The sequence below is a fragment of the Danio rerio genome, chromosome 9 (assembly GCF_049306965.1).
Source record: "Danio rerio strain Tuebingen ecotype United States chromosome 9, GRCz12tu, whole genome shotgun sequence".
Lineage (NCBI taxonomy): Eukaryota > Metazoa > Chordata > Actinopteri > Cypriniformes > Danionidae > Danio > Danio rerio.
Window position 1 is genome coordinate 22,267,468 of NC_133184.1, and position 12,163 is coordinate 22,279,630.

Genomic DNA, 12,163 nt, shown 5'->3' on the forward strand with positions numbered 1-12,163 from the left:
ATTTAGCTGTTCTAGAGACAATTTGTTACACCTTTACTAGTTGATTTTTTTTTTGCCATATTATTTTGCATTATATCTCTTTTAGAGATATATTACAGGTTTTTGATAAAGATCTAATAGTATTTTCTTGGAAATATGTTTCAGATTCACACTGTAAAACTTCTGTGTGTCAAAATCATGATTAAAATCGAAATTGCAAAATTGTTCAAGAAAGTTGTGATGGGTTTCTGTTGTCCATATCGCACAGCCCTACTGCAGCACGGGGGTTTTTAGGCTATTCGACAACTGTATACCTTCACTCAGCTTTTTTACCTTCAAACCTTAAACGAAAAGAACTTCATTTCAAGTAGAGAGTGGCCTTTAGCCTATTCTTAAATAATGTAGTTACCTCACTTTACCAGTACTTTAAGTACACAGTACACGCATGTAAGTGCACATAATGCAGAACAAAGTGCAACCACCTTTTTTCAGTTTTTCACTTTCTTAAATTGCACCAAAGCACTAGTGCGTCTAGTGGCCTCAGATTGAACTTGTCTAATTGGACTAATTCTCCCACTCACATCTTTCTATCTAATGTTTGTCTGCCTCACCTCATTTCCTTTTAACTCTCTTTGTCTTCCTTGTTTTCTTATTTTTCTTTCCTCCTTGGGAATCCTATTGTAGCATTTCTGTTGTATCGTTCACTCTAGCCGTTGGCTTTGTCTTTTGCTCTAGGAATCCTTCCAGACAGCATGATGTGCTCTAAAAGGATCTCCCTCTCACGCTTCAATCCCAGCGCTCAGTGGAAAAACCATCAGCATGCCCCTTGTAACACACCCAAGTGCTTTTTCTGCTCCCTGGCAGTCATGCACTCCAAAAATAAAAAGCCAATGATAATGAGAAGAAAAATCTTATTAGAGTGCCTGAAACGGCTTGAAGAAACGCGACAGTGCCTGCAAGAAAAAGGGGGACGCATTGTAAGCACTTACAGGTTTTAAAAACATACTGTCTAATTTGTCGTGCACTCTGGCTTTCATGCAGTCTGAAGGCAGGGCCTGACGGGCATAACCAATCCACCTGCAGAGCTGATATGAGCACTGATCACTGTTCAAACAAGTGTGCTGGCAGTCGGATGGTAATTGAAATGCACAATGGGCCGGCCCCATCATTCAAGCGGTTGAGCAGAAAGCGCCGACAAGGCTCATCTATCGGTCTCTTTGTTCTCTCTACAGTGCGCTGTGTTCGATTGATGGCTGGGTGGAGATGATCGTATCTGTCTGTTCTGGAATTGATATGAACAAGACCGTCAATCCATAGGGACTGATCCAGTAAATCAATTAGTCGCTTTTGCGCAGATGCGCTGAATACTGAATTTGCAGAGTAAACTGCAAAACCGCTTAATGAATACAGATGGCTTGGAATAAGTAACATCAGAATATTGTAATGCATGAGGCCAACAGGTGGAAAGAGCCTTAAGGGTCTTTCACGCTTCAGCCAGTTAACCCCTTAGTCATTCTAAACCTCGCATGTTAATGAAACCCTGGGTTATTTTGCTTCTGTTTCATATTGCTCATTATTTAGTCAGGGTTAATGATTTGTTATTTGTATTCATACATTGTTGTTTTCTCTGTGCATCCCTAAACACTGGGTTGACTTCCTAATTTGCATATGAGCATGCACTGTCGCTGTCACTAATTGGACGTGACCTGTATTCATTTTATATATAGCCAACTGTACAATCAAGTGAGTGAACTTTTTGGACTAAAAGGGTTAGAATTGAACAGCCTGTTCTTCACTCCAGTTGGTGCGTTTTTCATTAGTATTCAACATTTAACCGTGGTGTTGATTTTACCGTTGGAAAAAAAAGAGACAGAACAACATCAATAAATGCCTGAACTAGCAAATGTAGGTTTGAGAGGATTAAAAGATATCTGCTACTTTCATTTAAATAAAAGGACCGAGTAGGACTGTGTGATATTGAAGAAAAATGTGGTGTTGTGATGCATTTCAATACATGCTCAATAATGTAATATTCAATACTCTATACAATATTTAAAAAATTATATTTAGGCCCTGTCCTAATTCTCCCCCTTAGCCCTTTCCCTTTATTTTGCACGTTCATGTGAGGGGGTAAGGGTGTCCCAATTCTCTTTAGCTTAAAGATGTAGGGCTAAGGGGAAGGGCTAGATAGCTCTTGAAACTGATATTTTTCAGAATTTAGTATTTTTGTCCTTTTTACAAATTTGTACGTCAAGCAAGCATGTTTTAATACATTCATAACTGTGTTTGTTTTACTGCCATGCTTTAAAAAAAAATTGCTAAAATAAAAAAACACTAATTTCTCTATTCATAGTCCATAATAATAACTCCTGTAAAGTAGTCCTAAAACACACTTTCACACCTAACACTCGATGACTCTGAAATACCCCGTCAGAAAAGTCTAGTGGCTGGGAATGACCTTTTTACAGGTATAATGTTAATGTTGTTTTCTTGTTTTTACATAGATGAATATGGCCACTGTGTAAATGCACAGTACAGTTACGATCTTATTGCCACATTATATCGTTATGATAACATGATATCATTGACTTCAGTGATTTCCTGAAGATAAATACCCAAAAATAACACAACTGAAATAACTGCAGCAGTCGCTTTCATTGATCTCATATGACGCAAAAGCTCACAATGACATATGAGGACATGTGTAGGTGTTTTAGTGCTGTTTTATTTCTTGGGGGTACATTTTAAAGGCCTTCCTCTTCACACTCTGTTTAAAGGGCCAAGGGCAAGGGGTAGGGGTACAAAAATTGGCATTGGGCCTTAAAAAATGCTACTAGTCAGCTCTAGAACAAAGACATTTTACTGTTTTTATATTGCATTGTTGTGATCACTTGTAGTACTTGTAGTGGTGAATCTATGTAGTACTCAATTGCCAAGCACCTGTGTTCACACATACTTTGCAAAGCTTTGCGTGTTTGCTAACCTATAGGTAATCTTTTGGATTAGAAGTGCAATAGCGACGCTAGCGCTACCATGGTTTCCGCTACAGTAATTCTTCCATTGCGGGGCGCCACATCCCGCCACGGCTACATTACAGCTTCTCATTGAAACATTCAGTTGTTTTGTTGTTGTTTTTTTAATTTTTGTAATAATCACACCAAAACCCATTAAAGGGAAATAAATTATAATGGCGCAAACTTTTCTGTCATCGTAGTAGTGCTGTGCGTTATTTATTGACACGCTGACTGACTGACTGACAGGTGCGAGATTTGTGCTGCTAACAAACACGACATAGGTTTCAGTTATGATGAACATAGTTTCTATAATTATACTTTATAGATAAAAGTCTTTGGTTCTGCATAAATTGACTTTATCTTGCTGGAGTTTATGGCTGCTTCACTTTGCTTTAGAGCGCATTAATACCACTCTGTAGGTCTATTGGAGAAATTCATAAATATTCCTAGCAAATTTTATAAATGTTGGCGACATACCCGTTACATAAATGCACTAAATCCCACTTCAGCAGTTTTATTTGAGAGCACACAAGAAGATCTGCACTTGAGCAGTGTATATTTGAGGGCGTGCAAGAAGTTTTGTGCACAAGCAGAGGAAATCGGCGCACAAGCAAAGAGATTCGCATGCTCGTATTACATAAATGCGATTTCAACTTGTAATACTGGGCTTACGAAATTTTTCCATTTGTCATTGAAATTACATCATAGCTAGTTGGTAGATTTGTGTAAAAGACCTGTCGCCACAGCTGGAAAAAATCCTAGAGGCAACACTGACTACTATACAGTAGGATTTATAAATAAAAAGTTGTTAACTGCACCTTGCAATGTGTCATAATAACGTTTTGAGGACTTGATTAAATGATTTATTTGTTTATAATGTGAAGAACATTTGAAGATGTGAATATTTCAGGGTGTTTCAATGGTACAAAAGCCTCCTTTATCAAAAGATGCTAATTGAATTTCTTGTGTCTGGACCCCTTCATGCAGGTCTGTTTTCATTTTAGGGATTTTTTTGTGAGAATTTTCAGTGGCAATCTGAGCTGTGGTATAATATGACTGCACATGCTTAGCCATTGGGTGGGTTTTGTTGTAACGGGTGCTCATTTAAGACTTTAATTAAGACTAAATGCACTTTTAAATGTGGTGATAAGCACAGCCTTCACTAACAGGAACCTAATTTTTCAGCAACCAGATGATATACAACATTGCGCGTGAGACATGGAATGAACAAATAATTCATATAGGAACACTGTGGAGTAGTGAATGATGGTCATAATAATAAGTGTCTTTTCAGAAAATGATTGAACTCATGTGCTGTCGTATTATATATATATATATATTGTTGTCCTTTATTCCATCTAGTCTCATTCTTCTGTTCTTTTTATTTCTTTTTGTGATGGAAAAAATTCCAAAAGAAAAGAATAAATAATCCTAAGAAAGTTTGTCATGCATGAATACACTTTTATAACGAGTTTTTTTCAGCTTGTTCTTTTCCATGAACCCATTGACCTGATTTTCTGACTGCGCTTGCTGCAGTTTTTGGGTTAAGAGCTCAATGAAGGAAAAGTTTCATGCTGAATAATAGTTTAAATTTTGGTATGTTTTAGTGCTGCATGACTAACTGAAGGCTATTTGCATGTGCAAAACCTCCAGCATGTGAGTTCAGATGGAGCAGAATTTATTATACAAAGTCATAGTTCACTAATAAGCTATGCAAAAAAATGTATTTGTTCAAACATATTGTTTATTCTAAACGCACTTCATAGCTTCTGTAGCCGTGTGATTATTAGTCAAACTGAATAAATGAAAGGTTAAAACTTTTGTTTATAATGAAACACTATGGGGATTTTCTTGGTTTCTTTGTGGGTGTTTGGAGTTTCTGTGAGGGCGCCCTCTGGAGATTTTTACTGCTGATCACACTGTGCTTCATTGACATAATGTGCTTGACAAACACAGATTTGCTCAGTCATGTTTGTGATTATTTGCACAACCCTACTATGTAACTCACACAAAGCTATCAAATAGCTTTAAAGTTGTGTGGTCTCTTTTTATCATCAGTTTTCATTTTTTTAGCTTAAAGAAGTTTATGTGAGTTGTCCTGCAGATCTTTTTATTTTCCAGAGAAAATAACGGAGTACAAGTTTTGAATGACATGAGGTTGAGTAAATGACTTTGGGGAAGGGTTCGAATCATAGCTTCTGGCTACTTGTGACTGTCTAACCTTGTTGATCTCTCATGCGTCCCTGCAGACACGTCTTCATGGGGTAGTTAAAAGCCTGGGCTTAATTTAACCGCCAGTATAAGTTCCCTTCGTGTCGGATGGGCTATGCTCTCACCGCTTCACAAGGCCTCCACTTAGTCAAAACAACTGTTAATTGACAGGCAGAACGACCCTGAACAGCCCTTGAATAAAACATGAGCTAGAGGTTGGAAGTTACACATGATCAAGTGGGAATTTAGAGGAAAGCGAAAGAGAGATCTGTGGACTCACAGCTCTCTATCTCCTCTCAGCTCATATACCTACTAGACTACTTGCTGTTCACAGGCTTTAATTTGTCTACCCTAAACGGGTTTAACAACCAGTCTAATCAGCCTCCAGCCTTCAGCCCGTTGAAAATCTAAAGACTGCGTTATGGTAATTCATAATCTTTTGCACGCACTGCATGTCAAAGAAAGATTAAAAAGCGAGAACAAAATGAAATTATTGACTTCTTTTGATTGCATTGGCACCCTCCTGGGTTTTGGCTTTTTAGGGTGAGAACTGTAAAGGAAAAAATCATGGCTTGTGCTCGGGATGGCAGCCTACAACACTTGACAGTCAGACAAGCTCCAGAGGCGCCTAATGCATCTGTGTTCATGAGCTCAGTTCCAAGCACTTGTGAGATACATTTCTTTGCTAGACAGCATTTTAAACCATCCTGGACATGCTTTCCTATGCCAAGTCAATTCTAAACTGCTGTATACCTCATTTTGTCAAAATATTACTTTGCTGCTGTAAGTATTTCATGCAGTGTGTCTGGAGTATTCAGCATTGCATCTTGCAGAAGTAAAATTCTTATTACTTTTCTTGGGGCCAGATTTACTAATGCCTTGCACCATTTAATAAGCTTTCATTTGAATAAATCTGTCATTGTGTAAATGTAAAACAATAAGGGTCCACACCTCAACTAAATCAATAACTGCACAGAAGAACAATATCATTGAAATTACTGTCAGATTTATTTTCCATTTTGTAAAACAAAACAGAATTTGATAGCCTGAATGTAAAGCCACTCTGTTTTTAAATAGTGTGAACATTAAATACAGGAGACAACAAAACAATTTTGTGCATCAGTTATCTGTATAATTATCATTGTATGTGTAGAAGATGCTTAACCTTGAGGAATCTAAAGCTAGGATCATCGGGCACTATAAATCATTTCTAAGGGTCACCTGATCAAGCTTTTGCGTGTCCCTGATCCGATCAGAGACGTGAAACTGAGGACTCTATTTTAACGATCTAGGCACAAAGTCTGAAGCACATGGCGCAAAAGCATTAAGGGTGTGTCTGAATCCACTTTTGTTGTTTTAAGGATGGGAAAATACACTCTGCTTTACAGGGTGAATAAGTTATGTCTGTGTTTTGACCATAACATGCATTAAGCCAATCAGAGTCTCATCTCCCATTCCCTTGAAGAGTCAGCTACGTCGCGGCATGGCGTATTTGCTATTTACATTGCGGACTTTGTAAGAGGAAAAGCTGAATGGACAATCTGAATCCTTGAGCACGGAGGATAAAGAATGAGCCTCTTCCATTTGGCCTCTTTACTTTCTCTTTATTTTACTTTAACTCTTTACTCTTTTATATTTGTGGATAAGGAAACGGTGTTGTACACACTCCACTGAAGACATCTATAGCCTACATATTTAATTTCATTTGTTAACCTCAAAGATTTGTTTTAAAACTTTTTCAATTCAGTTCTGATTTCCAGCAAATTAATAAATGAACAATAAAAATGAAGTATGGTCAAAAAAAGTTATATCTAAACACACGTCCTATTCTTATCCCCAATATGGGGATGCAGACGTCTCTAAACCCTGCGGGTGGACAGATCTTAACTTGTTTTTATTAAAACAAATATGCGTATGAATATAATAAATAATACTTTATAATACTATAACATTATACAAATGCAAATTGTAATGAATAAACTGAAAAAAGCCCCTCGGACATGGAGATAGAGATTTTTAAAAAAAAATCTATGTAGTAAATAATAATCTTCGTAACATTTTAATCCTTTATTTAGTTTTGTTTATATGTGAAGATATTTGTGTATTGCTCTACATTCTGTACATACATAACTAAAGCGCTCTGAGCTGGATTTTAGACCAGCTTTTACTTGGTCAATGGTGTGGTCTTTTTCAGTTTCTTGACAGCAAGGTGCCAACAATGCACTTTAACACACCTTCTTTTTAGACCGGTACACCCCTGAGTCCACAAAGTAGCGCAAATGGATTTGCTATTTAAACAATGTGGTGCAAAAAGTGAAAGACGCAGCTCATCTCAAGGCATTACAGTGATGATGGTAGTTAAACTTTACTTTGATTTAGTATTAGCTTAGTTTATTGCAAGAGAACAAATGAACAACTGACAACCATGCAGAACGGGAAGTGCTCTGGTGCATCACATGCATTTACAAAGGAAAATGGATTTATTGGATTAACTAAATTTTTTAAGGTAAGTGGATGTAAAATATTTATTCGTGTGGAATTAAAACAAACAAATTTAATTAAGTATTGTTCAACTTAATTTGTTTGGTTAATTTCAGCTTATTTATTTTATTATTATATTTGTAATGGAATTGGAATTTTCAACTACCTACTGGAGAAGAGTTTCATGACAAGGTCTAGCTTAGGTTAGCGATACGGATCAATTAAAAATGCATAATCAGTCACCAGTACTACTCTTTGTGGTCACCCTGGGAGATCTTTAATTATTTCAGATGCAACTTAGTTGTTTTTAAACATTGTGAGTGGATCTTGAAGTTTACCGTATGAAAAGATTTTGACAGAGTACATTTTGAATGGCTACAGTATATATTTGGCAGGAGGCATTTGTTAGTATTCACAAACATAGATGATCAAAACATCTACCAAAAAGTTTCAACTTTCTCCAGTGTCTGTGCTATTTTTCTTCCAGAAAGTTAGAACAGATGAATTGAATTGTATTGTACTTGTTTAAGATAAACTAGCATGAATCCCATTTAATTTCCTCACACAACAGAGTTCTCAAAGCAGACAGCTATTTTTGTTACTGTCTCAAGTAGTCTGTTTTTATTCTGTTTCATCGGTGAAACAACAGTCTTTGTTGGCATCCTTGCTGTTAAAAAACAGCAAATGCTGGTAAGGTATACCAGCAAGGAACCAGTAAAGAACCAGCTCGAGTCATTATTAAAAACATAGCATTTTTTTCATCAGAGATTTTGGACAAAGTAGAGCAATTTCAATGTGTGTGCTATGCAAATCATAAAAACTTAGCACTTTGCATTGCTATTTGCATACTCGTGTCTATTAAACATGAAGTGTTTTTTGGGCCACAAAGACAGTAGACAGCTAGCCAGCCTGCTAGCTCGTGGAGCAGAAGTTACAATTTTATTCTATTGCTTTTCACGCACCTCATCAACCCCTTTTACAAGTATTCAGCTTTGGAGGAAGTATTCTTTCAAAGTGCTAATGTTTGAAGACACGTCTAAATGTGGAGTGGCTTGGAGCTGAATCTCAGCCAGCCGTTTAATAGAAGCGAGCGCGAGAGAGCACGCCTAGAGCCACAGCTGAGACAAAGACACGCTTAGAGACGCAGACACACACTGTGTCCATTCATCTTTCTCCAGTGGGGAAAAAAAAAAGGAAAAACACACACGCACAGAGTGAAGATACATCGACAGGGTGCTGCTGGCCAGTGACCTGAAAGGGGAATGACAGAGCAGCAGACGCGGTCATGGTCACAGCGGGGGCTTCTGGGTAACAGGACATCTCTCTGTGACGATTCATCTTTCATATCAAAGGCCTTTGAGCATCCCTGCGTTATTCTACCCTGTTAAAATGTGTCATTGTGTCATCAGAACAAACAGCTTCTTGGCTTTCATGTTGATACATTTTGTATTGAACATCTGAGTTGTTTCCAGTTTGTGTTCAAAAAAACCCACTGGTCGTTCCTAAAACCGGTTGTCAGTAGTGAAGCAACAGGAAATACAGGCCAAAATACAAAATCATTGACTGATACAATCATGTTTAAATAGTTAAAGCGTGGGTTTGTGACGTGGATAAACTACAGTAGAGGTAGAACTTAGAACTACTTCAAACTCGTTTCTCTGACAGGTTTTTACCAATGTAAGGTTACATTTACCTCAGGAATACCATTCAATGTTCATGAACTTCAGTGTGAACTAGAAGAAAACTACCTCTGTGGTATGAATAATTTTAGGCTTGACTGTATACGTTTTAAAAATCATGCCACCATTACATTTGAACTGTTTATATTTGATCTCAAATTTGAGGTAAAATCAGCGCTATGTGAAATTGGTTTATATGTTCTTTCAAATGCTGTTTACCTTGTTTGTTTGTTTTGTATAGTTGGAAAAATAAATGTGAATAATCCAGTTCATGTCCAATTATTTGAAATCATCAATCTTTTAATTTTTAAATCAACAATATTTAATAAATGGTCTATCAAGTTACATTTTTAGGATTTTGTTTGATTAAAGGGGTGGTCCAGAGTGTATTTTTAAGTTAAGTTCATCACGTTTTTGTTTATATAACTTACTCTAATTATATACTGTTACTCCGCTAACATGAAAACGACAATTATACTTCCCAGTTCCTCAGACAGTCCACTCTCAAGAGGCTCTAATCAGCTTTGCCTCTGCTGTATAAATAATGTCAGCCAGAATAGCTGTTAGCCGTATCACTTTGAGCCTGAATCAGACAGAAAATGACACTGAGGACACAGCTGAACCTCATGCCTGCTCTCTAAAATAAAAACTGACAAGTGTCTTTCATAAATATTCATGTTCTAACCATGTGTAAGTAATATGAAGCGTTCACATATCTTTTGCAAGTTTGTTATTTGAGATGAAGAACACAAGGAAAGTAACCGCATAGAGAGACAGCAGCTCTGGTGAAGATTGTGAGTTTTTACAGCAATTTGATGGATAAATATGAATTTGTAGCTAATTTGTTAATGGTGCCAAATGCATATCCCATCACTTAGATTCTTGTTTATGTCCTTGCTACAACATAATGTTAATGCTAGACACTATGCATGTAATAGATCAATTTAAACAAATAATAATACTTACAGGTTGTGGCCCACAATCCACTTCGTCTATTATGGTTGGAGCTGCTCCTCTTCGAATCCAGCTCTGAACTGGGAAAGATTCTGGAAGCTGTCCTTTGTCAAATGCTAGCTTTTTTTTTTTTTTTTATAATTCTCTTCAACGCAATTAAAACTAAACTGTAATCACTTCTGTTTTTGTTTTATGTCCTTTGGAAGCAAAAATACAGAAACAGAAGAAGCCATGTCAAAAAGCAGCATTTAGACGGAATTTTGGCTTTCTCTGCAATATCACAGCGCATCTGGCCACACCCTTTAGCTGTGTGGGGTGTATGTGCATAACCTAAAGGCTTTATGATGTCATTGACCCAGTTGTATTTTTTGTAGTCCCCTCGCTATAGGCTTTGCTGTGCTAACTCTGTAAAAGCCAATGTCTCTCTTTTTGCATTGAACTTTGAATGATTTTACATTGATTGGGAAAACTTTTTTAACGGAGTGCATCTCTATTATTTATACAATTTCAAAAGTAAAGCACAGATGAAAACGGAATAAAATTATTAAAATTAAATAAACATCACTGTATGGTTTTCAGTATTGAGGTACAGAAATTCAATAATTGAATATAAAATAAGACTATACCCATTGTATAAATATTTAAACAATTTGTCTTTAAGTTGTTAACTTTATAGTTTCTTGTAAACAAATGGTTTAAATAAGCTTGAAATCTTACACTCACAGGCCATATAAAAACACTTATGAAAAAAATCTTTCACACTATTAAACTAGAGTTAAACTTTTCTCTGACTTCAATGGTTTTTGGTTAATTAAAATCCCAATTTGACATTGCATATCCTACGATGTGACTATTGCAGATTTACTCCTTGCGATTTCGATGCTAAAATGATATATTGTGCAGCCCTAGTTAAAATTAACAGTTTTTTTATGTATTTATCATTATGACTGCTGCTGCTCCTGACTTTTTCCCCTGCAGAATTGTAATTTTTGTGCATGACTAGTTTGCCATAAAAATGTCATGTCGCTTTAAACGAACCAATCAATTGGATATGGCTTGTATTAGTGTGCTATAGTGCAGATATCCATTGCACTTTTTTGGTATTCATGGGTAAGGCTAACCTCCTGTCATTTCTGTGTTGTAGATGATGAAGCATGCGTGGGACAGCTACAGACAATACGGCTGGGGCCACAATGAGCTCAAACCCCTCGCCAAGAAAGGACATTCCACCAACATCTTCGGTAAGTAAGGAGCGCACGTGCATGCTGGAGTCTCATTTACATGTAAATGACTGCACTTGTGGGATGATTTGGTTCAGGCTGGTGAAAACAGACTCGCATAATTCCATCTACATCCACTGTTTTGTGCCATTTTTAACTCACACACTGGAACGGTGAGACGTGCTTGCTCAGTTCGTCGTCCCTAATCATTTCTCTGTTTGTTTGTGTCTGTTGTTTATCACCGGCTCTAAGCTGCAGAGCTAAAGACGATTCGACTGCTGGGACTGAATCTGATCTGTGTGTGTGTACATGTGAGAACGCCTGAACAAAGATCATGAAATCACAATTGATCTTGTTTGCTTCTTGCTCTTCTGTTGATGTAACCAAGGGCAATTTTGCAGGGAAGAAGTGTAGTATAAAATAAATAGTACTTACTCTGAATCCCGATAGGTTGAGCTGTGTTGAATGTCATTGTGACATGCAGGTATTATACTATTTTATAGGTTTCTTACTGTTATTTGGAAGTCTTCTGCAATGTGTTTATATCCATTCAAGGCCAAAATCACTTTTTAAAAAATTCTGTGGCTCATAGTACAAAATCAGTTCTTTCCTCACAGTTTCTGAA

At 36.9% G+C, this 12,163-nt stretch overlaps 1 protein-coding gene and 1 long non-coding RNA gene across 3 annotated transcripts in view; one reads left to right on the plus strand and one right to left on the minus strand.

The window, feature by feature from the left end:
• Window positions 1-12,163, minus strand: part of LOC141376109 (uncharacterized) — a 607,180-nt gene that overhangs the window by 120,144 nt on the left and 474,873 nt on the right. The gene's annotated exons all lie outside the window — the stretch shown is intronic.
• Window positions 1-12,163, plus strand: part of man1a2 (mannosidase, alpha, class 1A, member 2) — a 214,567-nt gene that overhangs the window by 101,571 nt on the left and 100,833 nt on the right. For both annotated transcript variants that reach the window (NM_001256622.1, XM_005167537.5), the window contains exon 4: window positions 11,463-11,559. In NM_001256622.1, coding sequence (NP_001243551.1) covers window positions 11,463-11,559 — 97 coding nt within the window. The remainder of the gene's footprint in view (window positions 1-11,462; window positions 11,560-12,163) is intronic.